This window comes from Camelus bactrianus, chromosome 35 (assembly GCF_048773025.1).
Source record: "Camelus bactrianus isolate YW-2024 breed Bactrian camel chromosome 35, ASM4877302v1, whole genome shotgun sequence".
NCBI classification, from domain to species: Eukaryota; Metazoa; Chordata; class Mammalia; order Artiodactyla; family Camelidae; genus Camelus; species Camelus bactrianus.
This window is the reverse complement of record NC_133573.1, coordinates 23,873,161-23,891,163: the sequence shown is the minus strand read 5'-3', so window position 1 is coordinate 23,891,163 and position 18,003 is coordinate 23,873,161. Positions and strand designations below refer to the sequence as shown.

General features: G+C 42.0%; 1 protein-coding gene across 1 annotated transcript in view; it reads right to left on the bottom strand.

The window, feature by feature from the left end:
- Positions 1–4,225: 4,225 nt before the first annotated feature.
- Positions 4,226–18,003, bottom strand: part of CDC123 (cell division cycle 123) — a 43,039-nt gene continuing 29,261 nt past the window's right edge. Inside the window, exons 8-13 of the mRNA XM_010953715.3 lie at positions 17,429–17,504; positions 15,792–15,914; positions 14,873–14,901; positions 7,324–7,452; positions 5,234–5,371; positions 4,226–4,463 (exon numbers count right to left, since the gene is read on the bottom strand). Coding sequence (XP_010952017.1) covers positions 4,437–4,463; positions 5,234–5,371; positions 7,324–7,452; positions 14,873–14,901; positions 15,792–15,914; positions 17,429–17,504 — 522 coding nt within the window. The 3' untranslated portion in view covers positions 4,226–4,436. The remainder of the gene's footprint in view (positions 4,464–5,233; positions 5,372–7,323; positions 7,453–14,872; positions 14,902–15,791; positions 15,915–17,428; positions 17,505–18,003) is intronic.

Here is an 18,003-nt window from a genome sequence, read left to right as displayed (position 1 = left end):
CATAGTCACCTACAATGGCTTCCACTCTCCTGGGTGTGTGATGTAGGAAATTGGCTCAAAGGCTTAGAAGCCATAATGTCTGCATTCAAGGACTGTTAACTTTCCACTTACTAATACGGTGCCCTCGAGCCAGCCTTAACCTCTTTGTGCCTCAGTGTTCTTGTCTTTAAAATAGTATGATAAAGTGTTTCCCTTACACGTTACCATGAAGGTTAAATTAGTTGACAGAGAGAAAGCGTGATTAGAACAGGGCTAGGCACACAGTAAGTGCTGTGTGGAAACCACTGTTGTAAGTGCTGGAACATTGCTGGGTCATTTTCCCCCTTGCGTGAGCTGACGTATCATCAGCCTTTGCTTTTAAACGCAATTATCTAAGGACTAAGCTGATCTCATAATAAACCCTGTGCTGCTTGTATTTTTGTAGAATCTATATCAAAACATTTTGAAAATCAGAAAACAGACTTATGGTTACCAAAGGGGAAAGGAGAGGGAGGGATAAATTAGGAGTTTGAGATTAGCAGAAATAGATGAACAGCAGGGTCCTACTGTAGAGCACAGGAAACTATATTCAATAGCTTGTAATAACCTATAATGAAGAATATATAAATATATATATACATATATATAACTGAATCACTCTGCTGTACACCAGAAACCAACACAGCATTGTAAATCAACTATACTTCAATTTAAAAAAAATTTTAAAAATCAAAGTGGTCAAGAATGCTCCCTTGAGACATCAAATCTCCACTGTAAATGGTGTAAAACAGTAGACATGTAGGTTTTTGCAAATGAATAATATCAACTCTGATACATGAAGCTTAATCCTGTCCCTTCATTCGACAAGAGTATTTTTATCACAGCTTCTCACTGGAGAGTTCAACTTTTTGTTACCAGTCCTTATCACGAACTTTCCCAAGATGGTTGATATCTGAAGTAGATTTGCAAAGACAGATGTGTCCATTCACATTTTCTAAGAAATACAAACTCCAGTTTCTCTGTCAAGTTATATCATCAGAAACTTATCTACTTAAGCCTCCCATAAAAATCTCTTCAAAATTTTATTTTGGTATGTCTTTGATTTTTTTTTTGTCAAAGGTCAGTATGACAAATAGAAATACAAAGAATATCGTTGCATTTGCTAAACAATTGCTAAGTATGAAGACAGTCTCCATTATACAAATTTCACAATATAAATCCCCAAAGATAACGTGTCTCCGAGAAAGCAGTATGAGTGCTTTCGTTTGATAATAAAAATTGTGTTCAGTAGTTTGCCACCTAGATTGCACACTAGAATCACCTGGGGCAGGTTTTAAAACCTCTTTGGGCTCAGGCTTTACCTTGTACCAATTAAGTCAGAATCCTGGGGAATGGGACTCAGGCATTGATGGGGTTTTTTAAATAAATTTTTTTTTTTAGCTTTTTTTTTTTGAGAAGGGAGGCAATTAGGTTTATTTATTTATTTTTGGAGCCAGTACCAGGGGATTGAACCCAGCACCTTGTGTATGCTAAGTATGCCCTCTATCACTTGAGCTATACCCTCCCCCGCATCGATGGTTTTTAGTAGCCAGATGAGTCTGAGATTTACAGATGTTAGCCACTGTATGTAAAAATAGATTTTAAAAAAATTCTTTTGTGTAGCACAGGGAACAATGTTCAGTATCTTTTGATAATCTACAATGGAAAAATATGAAAATGAATATATGTGTGTATATGCATGACTGGGACATTGTGTTGTACCCCAGAAATCGACACATTGTAACTGACTGAACTTCAATGAAGGAAGGCGGTGGGGAGGGGAAGAGAAGGGAAGGGAAGGCAAGGGGAAAGTCAGTCTCTCAGTGATTTTAATTTTACACCAAGACCTAAGAATCCTCGCTAGAGTTTATCACTTCACCCTTTAAAAAAAAATATCTTGAGTTCTGAGAAATTCACAGCTAAAATCCTTGTGATACTTTGCCAGGAGTTTTGGTACTGCTTATTTCTCATCCCCTGTGGTTTGTTATTTTCTATGTGTCTTTTTAATTGTCATCAAACATGCCTTGTAAGTCACCTCAAGTCATTTTTGGAAACAGGTAGAGAATTAGCTCTAATTTTTTAAAAAAGGTCATCCATGATTTCATAGAAATTCTTCTAAACCCTATTTGTTTGTTAACTTGACCAATTCTTTGGCTGACAGTTTCCACGGCCTGCAGGACAAAGTAAGTAAACGGCTTACCCCGACTCATGAAAATCAACAGCGGTAATGCCGTGTCTTCAGGAGGTGGGGCTTCAGGACCAGGCCGAGGAACCTCGCCTGTCCTCACTCTCTAAATTCAAGCACAAGCCTGAGGGACCTCAAAGAACAGCTAATGCCAACATAAGAAAAGGCTAATTCAAAACCAGTCTTTGGGCCAGCATGAACGACATCTGAATTTAGACTATTTCCAACCTATTATCCTGTATTTAATGTTATCAGGATGATCCACTAAAATTAAATACCCCAAGGAAACAACGTACCAAAATCACATTTTTAAGAGCAAAGTGAGAGATGAACTCAATCATATATACTCAGGAAAATTAATGCAAAAATTGAGTTTTACACTGAGAATTGTATTGTTTATCAACTGCTCACTCAATTTTGCTTGAGCCTTTTTATTATACCTAGTCCGAATTTCTTCAGTTGGTTATCAAATACAGTTCCCTTTTTTGAATGGTAGAGTGCCATCTTGGCACAGCCAGCTTCCAGAGCTGAGCTTCAATCACCTCGAGATAATCCCTCCATTATGAGTTAACAGAGACCCATGTGCAGTTTAAAAAACCAAAGTATTTTTGAAGCACTTATACCATAAACAGCTGGCGTCAGAAATGACATTTGATATACACGATCTCCGTATTTTGTATTTAAAACACTAGTATCATGTGATTGTAATTGAGAAACCACACAGAAAGCCAGAGTTTGAGATAACCTAAAAAGAAATGGTATCTCATCTGATGAAAAACATTTTCACGCACTGAGGGACAGGGAAGTCATTCTAGCTTATACATGAGTTGAATTTGATGCTAACTAAACCTGTCTTGTTTGTGGCCCATCAAACATACATGGTACATCTGCTTTAATTATTAAAGAAAAGGCACGCTGACCAGAAGTAAATGTCCATGTCAAAAATAAAGATTAAATGCCTCCCTCCCTGGGACGCCAACGCTGGTCCTCCTTCAACAATAAGACTCCCTTCCCAGGTGCCAAGGCCACACTGCCTCGCTGTGTATGTGCTGATTTGGGTCTTTTTGAAACTTTGACAGAAAGTATCCCTGACTTGGTTAGTAGGCTGTTCTGACAAGACATAAAACTGCTGAAAACCATGCTTCTCCAGAGCAATTCCTCAGTTATCTGAGAGGCTGTCTTCTGGGCTGTAGTTCTCAGTTTGGCTCAAATAAAACTCTGTTCTATTTCTGTTATAGATGGTTTACTGATTATTTTCGCTGCCACACCACCAGACAGGATCTTCCCTAACTACATGGAAGGGGAGACACTGTGCTACTCCCCTCTGTATCTGTGGGAGCCTCACGCGTTCTCTGATGATGCTGAGAAACGTACCTCTGATTAGTAAAATATCCTTTGAAACCACATGAGACAGATACTGTGGGAAACTAACGTCTGCTTCCTTCAAACTGCTTGTTCCGTGAAGTAAAATAACCCATAAAGAACACTTAGCAGAGGGTCGTGGCATGTTGGAGGTGCTGAGTAAGTCAGGTATCACGGATGTATCGTCATCAAGTAGGACCCTGAAGAATAATTGCTAAGATGGTAGCCTAAAAAATTCAACCTACCTCCCCAAAATTCCAATAACTGTTAAAAAGGCCGAATTATAATTAACTCTGTGACGGTTTCACTAGTATATATGAAGGTGGTTAGTTAAGGTACTGAAATTTTCATGGTGGATAGTCTGAGAAGTCTGTATTATTTTAACTACACCCAAACCGAAGCTAAATTGACAGAAAAATTACAAGAAAATCCTCAAAGTAGGAAAAAATATTTTCTCTAGGGATATAAGGTTCTATTTTTCCAATGGAAAAATAATATTAAGAAAGAACCCGTTTCTGTATAACACATATGAACATGCCCAGCTACCTGACAGGTATAAAAAACAAAACAACGACAGCACAAGAAACAGAGATGAATCGAAACAGAAAAGAAGAAGGCATTTCACAGAACGTACTTCATCATCAGAAGAGGTCGGTCTCCTGTGTTTAAGATCTATTTTATTATGTGATTTCTACACGTAGCAAAGCCCCTCCATTTCCCCTCAGCTTTATACATGAATATAAAAAGCTGCTGATTTCCATCCTGCCCCCCAGCCCCCCCGCCCCGGGTTAATAGGAGGCTGTGAACGGCGTCCGGCCCCCAGCAGCAGCGCTGCTTCCGCTGTGACTTGGCCTTCAGCTCTGGCACGTCATCAGGCATCCTCTTGCTGATTTCTCTTCTGTCAAAGGAAACCACGAGACATTAAAACAGCACCTTCTCGCTGGACATCTGTTCGACCGAGATCCCTTTTTCTGTCGGCGAGTTATGACCTTCCAGAGGCCTTGGCAAAAGATGTGGTTGAAAACCAGCATGGAGAAGCATGCCTTCCGTAGCTCCCTAGGCTGGTTTATCACTCTGGCTCCTGGGCATGTTACCCTCACTGTGTGAACGTTTCCTTCTCTTTCTTCTTTGTGTACAAATATTCCCACACAGAGACCCACGCAGACATAGATGCTCGCGTTCCCCCTGGAGGAGCCCAGGGGAGCCCTGCTCTCTCAGCCCTGTAACAGTGTACACAGCTGACCCTTGAACAACACGGGTCTGAACCACACGGGTCCACTTACGTGCGGGTTTTTTTCCCAGAGTAAATTCTACAGTTACTACAAGACCCCACTGGTTGACTCCGTGGGTGTGTGGAGGGCTGGCTCTAAGTTATATGCTGATTTTCCTCTGCTTATTTAAGGGTCAACTGTATACACTTTATTCAAAATTAGAAGTATTATGAAAATTATTCAAAAGCATCACACCATAAAAAGGTTTTCTGTCAATCAATAAATGATTCCTTCAGCTAACTTTGCATTTTTCATTAAAAATGACCTGACTCAGTAATTCCGTCCCTTTAGTCCCCAATCAAATAAAAGTCTACGTGGTATAGGGCTGAAATGAAACAGCAAAAAGTCTATTTGAAAGCAGAGACGAACCAGCACACTAAGCATACGTGAACTTTACCAGTTTCAGGAAATCTATGAGTTTGTGAGCGTCTTCACCGGTCGAGAGGTCCACGAAGTCCTTGGGCAGCCGATAGCTCAGGTAGGGACTCGGCTGCACTGTGACTTCGCTGTTGGTGCAACGGAAGGCTGGGGAGTCCTTCACAAAGGGAAGAGGGGAGTCGGTGAGAATGCTCCTTTTCAAGTCTATTCTCCAGACTGAAAAAGAGCCTAGCCTAGCACTCCACTCTGTGTCCGCTTTTGTACTAGGCAGGGAAGGAAACACAATTCTGAAGCAAAAGCAAGCACCAAGATTTTTAAAAAACACTCCACAGACTCACAAGAATGTAAGAATACAACATATGTGAAGACAGAGTCTAGGGGAGCCAGGTGGACCCCTGAGGGCTGTGGTGCGGATGGGGGGGTCTCTCACAGGCCGAGGCTACTCATCTCCGGCGCGGAGCAATCCCAGACGGGCCAGCAGGCTTTACCACCATGACTGTTTTCTGCAGGCACACGGTTGGGAAGGGCTGCCTGAGAGAATAACTGTGGGGCAAACCAGGGCTCCGAACTCCTAACCCTTCTGTTCTTTTCTCATGTCATTTAACTTACTTCTTTGCGGCTCTCTGTCAGACTTTTATGCCTGCAAATGCAGGGGTCCTATTTAACGGGCCTTCACATTCTTTAACGTACTTGCCTAGAGTCTTGCACAGGCTATTTACACGGTGCCCGGTGCCGTAAAGAATTTCCGAGCAGAGGCCTTGGGTGTGGGCTTCCCGGGCGGCAGCTGTCTAGGGGAGGAACGGCTGGAGTCCAGCAGATGGAGGCGGGCCGGGAGCTGGCACGGAACAGGACCACAGAGCCCTAGAAAGCAGGCTGTCTCTTGGGACAGACCAGCCATCTGACAAGTACTCATCAAACACCTACTGTGTGCTGGACCTTGTTCTCAGGATGGGAGAAAAGCTGGTCAGCAAGAATGGCAGAAAGCCAGCGAGCAAGCAAATAAATAAACTCACAAGACTGATCCAGATAGTAAAACGGGTTATAAAAACTAAACAACAGGGCGCTACGATGAGAAAAGAACCATGTAGGTTCCTTTTTAGACAGGTAGTCAGGTGAAGATAAAACTATTCTGTAAAAGGCAGAAAACACAAGACAGCAGGAGATGAAGCACTGAGCAGATAGGATTGCACACATAGTGCCCTCATTTGAATAGGCATGTTACAGACAAAATACAAACACTGGGTCTTAAGGTGGTAAGATGATGAGTGACTTTCAAATTTAATTTAAAAATGAGCATGCACTGCTTTTATAGGCAGAAAAAAAGCAAGACAAAGTTGTTGCTATAAGACGGTGTGGCTGTGGAGATGGGGAGAAAGCAGAGAGTGGCTGGGTGCAGGCAGAGGCTGGAGGAGGTCTGCTCTCTGAGACGGGAGATGTCAGAACACAGTTACTGCTGAGAGAGAGGAGCCGGCGGGAGGGAAGAGACTGGGAAAAGGAAAGAGGACAGATGGAACCACCAGGTCTCCCGAGAGATGAGGCAGAGGAGGAGGGACGCAGCCAAGTCTGTGGGTCTGATGACAATCAGATGGAGTGAGTTCTCACCAATGGATTCTCTCCTCCTAGGAGGAAAGAAGCGAAACCCTGTGCTGGGGAGGAAGACAGGAGGGACGGGACGGAAGTTCTGAGGGGCGTGGAGGCGGTGGAAGGGCCATGGTGGATGAGGGGAGAGGATGCTGGTGAGGGACACGCAGGCGGTAGTGACAGCCCATGGGAAGTCGGGGGTTGGGACGGGGAAGAGCTCCCATCTGTGTGTCAGAGCGACGCCCTTCTATCAGCCTGAGGCTGGCCAGAGTAAACAGACCAGGGTCAGGGTTCTCCCAGGTGGGCAGGACAGAGGAGCCAAGAAAAAGAAAAACAACAAGAAAAAAATCTATCAGGTGATCTCATTTCTTCAGACCAACTTAAGTGAATAAGTCACAAAGCACACCCTTCTCCCATCACCGCTGGGGGCCGGTGTCTCTGAGTGAATCTGTGTTCCTGCCCAAAGGACAAGCGAGCAGTTGCTCAGTGGCCTGAGAGGTTGGCTGTGGACCCTCTTCATCATCTCACCTGCTCCAGAGCTTCTCCTTCAGTAAAATCTCCCTTTAGGTTTCTTCCAGATATCAGCTCATCCCATGTAAACAGAAGCGAATCTGTCACTTCACCAAATGGATTAAAATCAATCAGCCACACCTTGCCCTGCAGCACAGACAGAAAGTCTCATGAGCATAAGATGAAACCAAGTCTTCTGTCTTATCAGAAAGGTCGTATAATTTTATCCAAAATATAATCTTAAAAACCTTATCGTTTATTTCAAATGGCAGTTCCTCCAAGTACCACCTGAGAAAGGGCCACCTGTCTAAGTCCAGGAGGCACAGACCCAAAGGGAAGGCAGAGGAGAGACCTAGAAGAGAGGTCCCTGACGGAGACATATCTTCCAACTCCTGCCCCAGGACACGGGGGGAAGTCACATCAAAAACCCAAGCAGGTAAAAGGACACCCTCACAAAGTGTTTCCCCCAAAGCAGGGTAGCTGGGACGCTTGAGGGTGTCTTCAGTTACCCTTCCCAAGGAAGCAGCTCTCAGCACCGTTCCTGAACCCCGAGAGGCTGCTGGAAAGGGCTGTTTTTTGTTTTTTGTTAAAACATACAAAAGACGTAAGAAAAAGCTCAGTTGTCTTTAATTTCAATGTAATAACTATTTTCTCTGCGTGATAGAACTTGATGACACAGGAAAGGGAGATGAAATTAAAACAACATATCAACCTTTGAAAGAAACAGTCTTCTCCAACTGAGAGAGAAGTGATGGACAGCGTGATAGGACCAGCCTCAGGGAAAAAATAGCTCTGATCTGGTCAGACCAGGTTAGTCAGAGACAGTGGCATCTTAGTATAAAGTGGGAGAGCACAGCCATAAATGAGCTGGGGAATCTGCAAAATCCTGCTGGGAAATCAGAGCCAACACATCTGATCACAGAGATGCACGTGCCATTTAGTAGATAAACGTTTCCTGGAAATTTCTGTCTTTGCACCTCTTGATCTTTCTCATTGAGAAATTCGTATAATTGGACTGTTTTGTTGTTGGTAGTTTTTTTTCCTGCAAATATGTAGCAATCTTGTCTTGATCAGACACGTGTGTGTAAAATTACAAATACCTAAGGAAGTAGACTGCTGAGCCCGCACCACTAACACCTAGGACTATTTCTCATCTGGGTTCAAGGAAAAACTTAAGACAGATGACACATCTATTAGCACTAGCTCCAAACTAGAAACCTCTCGTGAGCGGCAGAGAACCGTCACAGGAAGTTTGTACCATATGCTGTTTGGCCAAGTGTCCTAGTTTTTAGGATCCCCAGGAGAAATCCTGCAGCTCCTTCTTGCCACTTGAGTTGCATCCTCACCTCAATCTGGTGCCCACTCAGACGTTCTCTCAATGTGTGAAGTAATGTCAGCCATCCATCAACCCCTTCGTACGATGTCAGCTTTGCTTTTTGGGCGATGACTCTGATGTCTTTGGTATACTGCATGTTATTTTAACAAAATGGGTATTTTCTAACCTTCAAACCCGTTCTACTTGAGTTTTTATAACTAGTAAAACCATCTCATTATATTTTTTCTTTTTTTTTTTAAAGAAAAAAAACTCGCTGCATCTGTATCAGGATATTGACTCCATAAACTAAAACTCTGCCACAGTGTGAAAAAAACAAGTAAGAGCACTGCTGTTAGGACTGATGGCTGGCAGAATCTGTTCTGTGAGTCAGAAGCCATCCTCTAATCTAAGAAAAATAAACCAGCTGTAATCAGGCCTAAAACTATCAAGATGAGGATTTTATACCTATAACACGTTTTTCATGTCATACCTCGGAAACAGGACATCCTGAGAAGTTGCTGTAGGTGACCCATCAGGTCAAAGTGGCCACACTGACCTCCCCAATATCCACCAACTCACCACCCGCCTGATCCACCCAAACAAATCTCTGTGCACCAAACACGGTGCCAGGCATTGAGGTATAAAGATCAGTAACACGGAATCTACTCCTTTAAAGAGCTCAGTCCAGACCAGAACACACACACACACACACACACACACACACACACACACACACACACACAGCGCCATGTAAGAAATTAGAAAGCTCTCCGAGATACATTGTTTTAAAAAAGTGCAAAAAGCAAGGTCCAAGTGTATATCATATGCTAACTCTTGTGTAAGAAAGATGGGAAAAAACTGAGCATGCTGCTTGGTTCTGCATCGAGAAATACCGCAAGGATCCAGCAGAAACAAACAGCAGAAACAAACGGCACCCTGTAGCAGTGCCGAGGGGCGGGGGGAGAGTGGACCTTTTGTGTGTATTTTCACACTGATTTGATTTTTGAACTATGTGAATGTATTATCAATTAAAATTTTTAAAACTCTGCGAGTTCTGGAGCGGTGCCTGCCAGGGGCTGGGGCGGCTCACGAGAAGCCCGGGGCGGCGCTGGAGCAGCTGTGCGTCCTCGCTGCGGCCGTGGTCACACGGCTGGACGCGTCTGTCAAAACTCACAGACGCTACAAATGGTGAACTTTACGAAAACTGTATCTCAAAAAATCTGACCAAAAAAATTCAGCAGTTTTAAATGACTGAAACTATGAAAGAAATCAAAGCCCTAAAACCAAGATACTATGAAAAAAGGAATAGGCAGAATTGAAAAAGTCACCAAACAAAATCTGCAGAAATGAAAAAGTCTAGCTGGTATGACTTAAAACACAGTAAATAGGTTAAAAGAATCAAATGAGACGTGGCTGAAAGAGAACCAGTCACCTGGAGCACCTGAGGAACCGCACAGCACAGCACCGAGAGGAACGGGGTGGGGGAAAGGTGGCGAGGAGACGCGCCAGCACACCTCTCATCAGATCCCAGAGGCCGGAGGACAGAGAGGGAAGACATGGTATTTGAAAAAGTACCTGAGATTCTCCATAACTGACAAAAGAAATTAATTCTTAGACTTTGAAAGTATGGCAAAAAGACAAAAGAGAAAAATGGAAAGGAGAGGAAAGTCGACCACAATGGGACAGTGTGTTCCAGGTGCTGAGGCAACAGAACTGGTCAACTGACAATTCAGTACTCAGCTAAGATCGTCATTCACGCCCAAAAGTGAAACAAAACCTTCCCCAGCCAACAGCAGAGGGACTTAACTACTCAAGGACGTGCTGTCAGAAAGAAACTGGATCCAAAAAGCAGTGAGAAGCAAAAAGCGCTGGTGAGCAAAGAAACTGAACAGTGACAGCAATGCGAAATTTGGGGGATAAATCCAAAGCTGAACGAAAATTCAGAAATCACATGAGACCAAAATGGGTGCCAGGAACTAGTGTTCCAAGGTCCTTGCATTATGAGGGTGACAGGAGGTAAAATTAACTTTAGAGCTTATTAATTACCCATATTAAGATTTAATGATAACTACCAAAATAACAGAAATAAAAAGCCAAACTTCAAAATAACTGGGGGAGAGGGTGGAAAGAATAAAGAAAAAACAGTAATATAAATAAAAGGATTAAAAAAAAGCATAGGAAAGCAAAGCAAATCAGTCAAGAAAATACGCTGGAAAACATTCAAATATCAAACATGATCAATACAAACTACACTTGCCCGTTAAAACCAGGAACTGTCACTGAATGAAAAAACAAAACCCAGCAATACACTACTTAACAAGACACAAATGCACACCTAAAACCTAACAGCTAAAAATAAAAAGACTGAAAAAAGATACATTCTAAGACCAAAAGAAAACTAGCAACAGTATTAATCAGACAGAACACACTTTAATGCAAAAAGCACCAGTGTGTTACTAGGGACAGAGAGGGTCACTGCCTAAGGATGAGAATTCACTGGGAAAACAAAACCATCACGAACTAGTATTTGTTGAAGAACATAACCCAAAGTATGTAACACAAAAAAAGACAGAACTAGAAAGCAGGAGGTTTTAATATACCCTGTTCAGTAACTGATAAATTAAGTAGACAAAATTAGGAAAGATGTAGATTTTTTTTCATGCTTTTTAAAGTTAAAAAAAAAAGTTTTTACATGGAAAAGTTGAAATATAAACAAAAGCAGACAAAATAGTACAAGGAGCCCATGTGCCTTCCATCAGTTTCCACAGTTCTCTTGTCGAATCTGTGGCTGGTTTTGTTTCATCTATAGCCCACCTGTTCCCCCAAATCTGTACTGTTTTGAAGGTATCCTCAGACATCACTTCATTCGTAACACACAGAAGATTTTAACATTATTAATATGTTTAATCCAACAAAACACCTACAAAATACTTCACACATTAGAAACTGTACTTTCATTTTTCAGTCACACACAGGAGAGTTATGAAAAAGTGACCAAGTTGCAAATCCATTCTCAACAATATCCAAGACTCAAGGGCAGACATATTCATCCCCAAAAGCAATGAAATTAGTAACAAAACAGTAACTATCACCAAAAAGAATCCATAAGGGGACCCGAATGAATCATTTTTCAAGTATCTAAGGTCGTTATTCTAAATTCCAGTTATGTGTTATCATTGCTCAAGGAGCTTCTTAAAATACACATTCCAAGGCCTCACCCCAGCCCTGCTGGCTGGGTGGCCACGGCTCCGACATACGTGGGGTTAGAACCCATCCATACTGAGGCACCTTGCCCAGGCACCAGCAGAAAGCAGACACATCGACGTGCACCAAGCCCAAACACACTCCAGTTACACTTCATGTCAGAGACCACCATAAAAGAGTTAGTTCTGTCGCAAGAATGGTTGTAAAATTATGTGTCCGACATCGTGCACTGAGTGAATGCGAGTGAGCCTGACGTCATGGCTCATATCTCTTCTCAGAAGCTGTCAGGATGTTTGTACTGGCAGCTTTCCCACTTTGAAAGCACATGGCTGCTTTCAGTTCTGTAAGATCCCAGCAGTGATTACTTACGGACACGTCTAACTTCACTTAAGACATCTACATGACTCTCACCAAACCACACATTTCCATTGACTGGCTGGCCCTCCCGAACATCACAGCAGACCTGCCTGGGCGTGTGCCAGGGAAACAGGGAGAGACCCGGGCAAGCTACAAATCTGCAAATGCCATTAAATATAACTGCGTTAAGACAGAACTGCTTCAAGCTGAGGGCTCCATGGGGGTGTGCACGTGGAGGCAGGGCTGGGGTCTGGGCTGGCCCCTTGGCTCCCACAGCAGGTCTAGATGCGTGACAATGTGCAGATCCTGGTACCTGACTTCGGCGGATCTGCACCAGCAGATCCGTGTTGGTGGCTTTGTGAGCACAGCACCTGAGGGACATCTGGCCTAACTGCCTGCATTCCCACAGCTGAGGTGGGGCGAGGGCAGCGCCAACCACAGTGCACTCTCGGAGCCCGCACAACAGGTGACAGGTGACACCATGGAGTGCACTGCCCGGGGGACAGCTCCTGAGGAGAAAGACTTAGCAGCTCCTTTCCCAGCAGAAGTGCTCCAGTCCTGCCCACCTCACACCGCAGCTCAGAAACCGATCTGAGGGCTTCTCCTCCAGCAACTGGGGAGCAGACCCAGCCCCCAACAGGGCTGTGACAACCAGAGAGCAAAGAGGAGGCCCCTCTCAACACCCAGTGCAGGCTCTGGTCACCACGGCACCAGTCACACCCCCAGTCAAGGGGGTCACAGCCAGCACACGTGGAGGAAAGACGTGGCAGCCACTCACACTAAAAACAGCCCTCGCACAAAAGTATTAGATGCATGCAGGCTACCCGGGGACACTCTCACAGGAAAACAGCCCTCAAGACTGCAGCAGACAACTGTTTCTCCTAAATTCAGAGTCAGAGAAATATAAGTAAAATGAAGAAGCAGATGCCTAATTAAAACAAGAGAAATCCCTCAAAAAAACAATGAAACAGGCCTCTCCAGTCTACCAGATCCCAAGTTCGGAAAGGAGGTAATAAAAATACTGAAGGAGCTAAAAAAGGCTCTCGAAAGAAACGCAGATCACTGTGACAAGGAACTAGAAACTACGAAGAGGAGCCAATGAAAATCAGAAAACTCAACTGCTGAGATGAAAGCTGAGCTAAAGGCAATAAACAGCAAACTAAATAATGCAGAAGAACGAGTAAGTGATCTGGAAGATGGAATAATGGAAATCACCTGGTCAGAACAGCAGACAGAAAGACAAATAAAAAAAGTGAAAGCAACATATGAGACCTAGGGGATAATACCAAGTGAGCCAATTCACATAACAGGGGTCCCAGAAGGAGAAGAAAGATAAAAGGGAATGGAAAACGTATTCGAAGAAATTATGACTGAAAAATATAATTGCTTTAGGTTTAGTTATCTGTAACATGGGAACAAATGACACATACTTCACAGGGTTGTGTGGACTAAGGGAGGTCCTGAATTAAATAAGAATAGAGCTCTTCTGAGCTGCACACTCAGGGTGAAGGGCTAGGTCTACTCCCTCACTAACTGATTTGTTCCTGCTTTTGACCAGGCCAGTTCCCTGGCAGGTGGAAGTCTCCAAGGTAAGCTCCGTGAAGGTCGAGACATCATCTTGTTAGAAGCACAGCATCTAACCTATCACAGGCTCTCGATAAATGGTGGGCGCGTGAGTGACCGGACGTGGCCGGTGTCTGGCTGTCAGAGGCAGAGGCTGGAATGGAGCCCTGAGATCCCACAGTTTAGGTCCCAGCCATTCCACCACAACGGCTCCCCATCCCTTCTCTAGGTTTGTTTCCACTAAGTTGAAATTCTGCTAGGTAACATCCCTCTTCTTTATCACAGCTCAATTTATAGCTCCCTTTCTAACTTAAGAGATGCCATCCCCCTTTAAGACAGAGAGGTGAAAACAGAGTAACTGATGTCTTCAGCTCCACAGAGGAGAGTAAACAGTTAAGTTATTTCAGGACATGACCATACAGGCCATATCCTTGTGTCCAAAAAAATGATTCAAAGCTATCACAAGCAACACAACAGTGAGGCAACATGGGTGTGGAGAAGGAAAGAGAAAACTGTGGGTAACGTTTAGGAAACATACGGGTCACGTACTTAGAAAACACACCTGCTGTCCTCTGAACAGCTAAGTCAGTGAGCACCATCATAGGACCCTCAGTGACCCAAATTTCTCTTGCATGTCTTCATAGTGAAATCTTTGCTGCAAGATTTATTAGGTCAGGTTTTTGTTTTCGTTTCATTACAGAAGTTTCCATCACTTTAAGATTACAGAATAAACATAAATCACTCAAATCCTCATCTTCAGTCTAAAGGTACAAGTGACTCAATCACCTTTCAGGTGATTGAAAATAACCATCTAAACATCAAGTGACAAACTCCTGGCCACACCGAAGAGTGTGAACTGAACTATTTTAAGCAGGCCCAGACCGCAGGAAAAGGAGGGCAGAGGGTGGCGTTTAGCCGTCTGTTACATTAATAATCCCTGAACTTGCAACTCGTAATGATGGAAGACACCGTGTCTCCCAGTGTTAAGGATATTTTAAGGGGAGATTCTTGTCCACTGTGTATGTCAAATACCTTAGTTGATTTCAGGAAATATTTTTTGAGCAGTGAGCCCTTCACATATAGAATGCCTATGTGTTTAAAGCATATCAAATATTATTTTTTACTTACCCTACTGTCTCTATATATATCGAATACAACTGCAAAGGAGAAAAAGACTCAAAGTTAACAGTGAACTACTATTTTCATGAACTGAGTCTCCTTTTGAAAATTAAAATACATTTTATTATCAGCTACTCACATAGAAGACTAGATTATTGACCTTGAGGACTTCATGCTTCTACATCTCAAAACTTCAAACTATAAAGAGGCATCTTGCAATGTTTCACTTCCATAATTTTGCTTTTCTTTTCTCATCCTCAGCCATCATCCCTTATATTTAAAAATTCAAACCAGACACCGACATTGCCTCAACCGGTTCACCATTACAGACAGGTTACCCACACTAGTGAAAGGTGCATCAGGAACTTACTATTTGATGGGGAATTAAATGAGCCAAACCTGTAGTAGGAAAGCATAAAATCTAGCTGTGCTTATGGCATGATTAATCTTTTTTAAAAGTCAAATCTGTCATAGACCCCAGGCTTGGCAAGTAGAAAAATGTAAACCACAGAAGACATAATTTGACAATGCATGAAAACTGTCTCATACACAATATACCTTCAGTTCTTACTAACAACTCACAAATATTTGCTTCGTAACTAGTGCTATCTGGTCATTCAAATAAAAAATCTAGAAAGGTAGGTAAGTCAACCAGCTAATTTTAGTCCTAATAACAGAAGCATCTGGTTCTCTGTAGAGACTCTCTGAGCTGTATAATAAAATACCTCAAAAGACAGGAGAGAGAACTGTCTCAGTATTAAAAAGGGACTCTGGTTAAAAAAGGTAAAATCAACATGCCAATCCATCAGCAATACTGTAATATAGCAAAATGCTTAAAATAGTTTTTCAAATCCAATTTTAAAATATACACCACTGTGAAATAAGGTTCAGTAACATGCATTTCACTGGGTCAGTAAAAAATACTCACAGTCTTCATCTAAGAATTTATACTGTATGTGTTTCTTGAAAAAGTCTTGTATGCCTCTGCAAATCTCTTCCTTTTGTTTAGAAATATGATCATAGTATTGTGTGTAGTCCCTCTGAGAAATACCTAACAAGAAAATATTTTATATTCTGTTAATATATAATATTCTTTTCTGAAACATCAAAATGTGATTTGAACCTCTTTTTGAAAGAATCATTAAAGTAGACCAGAAGACCAATCAGATGAGGCCTGCATTATACATTACTTAGCATTTTATACAGATATAAAACTTACCAGTTATAAAGGTTCATATGGACCGGTGAACCCTGAAGTTCCATCTTGCCATGCATTCTTACTTTAGAAATGGCAGTTACTTTTATTTAGTAAAACGGAAAGAATTCAAAGTCATAAAAATGTTTATTAGGTAAAAAATGAAAGAAATTTTAAACCTGCACACAGTCAGTTCATTTTTTCCAGTGAACTCTCTAAAAATTGGCATCCTTTTCCATTTTCTTTGAGAAAATGTGAAATATCTGTCACTGTATGTCTTTTGTGTTCCTAATGCATTGCACGGAAGCAGCCTGTTTTTCCTGTTCATACGTGCTGTCCCGCCCTCACAAGCCTGACGTTTCAGGCCATGGAAAAGTAAGCATTCCTTTCTTCAGAGTGACTTGCTGATACTCCAAATACACAGAAGGGAGTACTGTAAAAACTCCTTCAGTTTGCTCCACGTCTAGGAAAAAGTTCTCTACTCTAAAAGGAGGACTTCCATCCAATTTCTTAATCATATGTAGGACTCCTTTCTTTTTTGAGGGGTTAGTTTGTTTGTTTGGAGGGGGGAGGTAATTAGGTTTATTTATTTTTAATGGAGGTGTTGGGGATTAAATCCAGGACCTCGTGCATGCTAAGCACATGCTCTACCACTGAGCTACACTGCCCCCTGCCATGACTCCCTTCTTTAGTTGCACTTACATTGCAGTTTTTCATTCAGGAATATCTAGTAACACGATAAATTCGAATACCCCAAGTTTATTTTGGGTAAGTTAATACATGTCAATATCACATTAAATAAACAAAACAGTGTTGATATGATTCTGTTCAAATCACACTTTCTTGGTTGATGATCACGGAAAATGTGCTTAGACAAAATAAGAGCAAGTTATTTTCAATGTTTAACTTGGGAATATCATAGCAGACAAAATAATAACCTGAGAGGAAAGAAAATGGGCGGCTTTTAAAGTAATGCACATACTTGTTCACGTATTTTCTCTGGGTAGAAATAAAGTTCAAAAACTGCGCTTTTTATGATGCTTAAAATAAGCAGTGCGTTGCTAGTAATACTTAGGAAAGCCCCAAAGAGAAGGTAGGTGGTATTATACGCATCCTAAACTGGGGATGGTGAAGACCATCACCTATGCCTCTGGAATCCAGACAGACATGATTTCCTGTAGGAAGGGAATGTGGCCTCATGATCATCGTCAACAGAGCATTCCAGAGAGTCAGTGCCAACTGCTTACAGGCAGCATCTGAGATAAAAACTGACTGTTACCCTGTCTTAATTACTAAGTAATTTATTTCCATCAAAAGCTTTTCTTTTTTTAACGATTACTTACAAAGATTAAAAAAACAAAAAAACTCACCAATAAGCTTATTTTCCTTGACAAAACATCTGAACTCAGCCCCAGGAATTAATTCGCACCATTTTCGAAGGACAAGCTGCAGACAAAGGGAAAAAAAGTAATCCAACTATGTAATTAGAGGACATTCACTAGTCTAGTAGACAATTTGATGTCAAGGCTGTGTCTTAACTGCTGTTATCAAATGGTTTTTTCAAAAAAGGCATCATGAAACATTCCTGACATGAGATGCAGGGAATCGGGTTACAATCTACTAGCCTAACAGAATAGGGGAACTTGTGTTAAAACTCTTGATGACAAAGAGCCTTTTTGTCACTTATTTATCATTTGGGGAATTCTAACATAATGCAACTCAAAGAATGACGAAGGTAAATCTTATCATTGTTGGGATGCAAGCTGCCCTGTAATTCATACGTTCCTTACTCCTTTACGAATATCACAAAATAAAATAACTTCAAAGTCATCTACCTTAAGCATCATTCTGTACTATTTACTCTGATAAAATTATTATGGCTTATCACAAAGACTCACTGTAACTCTTCTATGATTTTCCCATTATTTTAAGGTAAAACAATTCT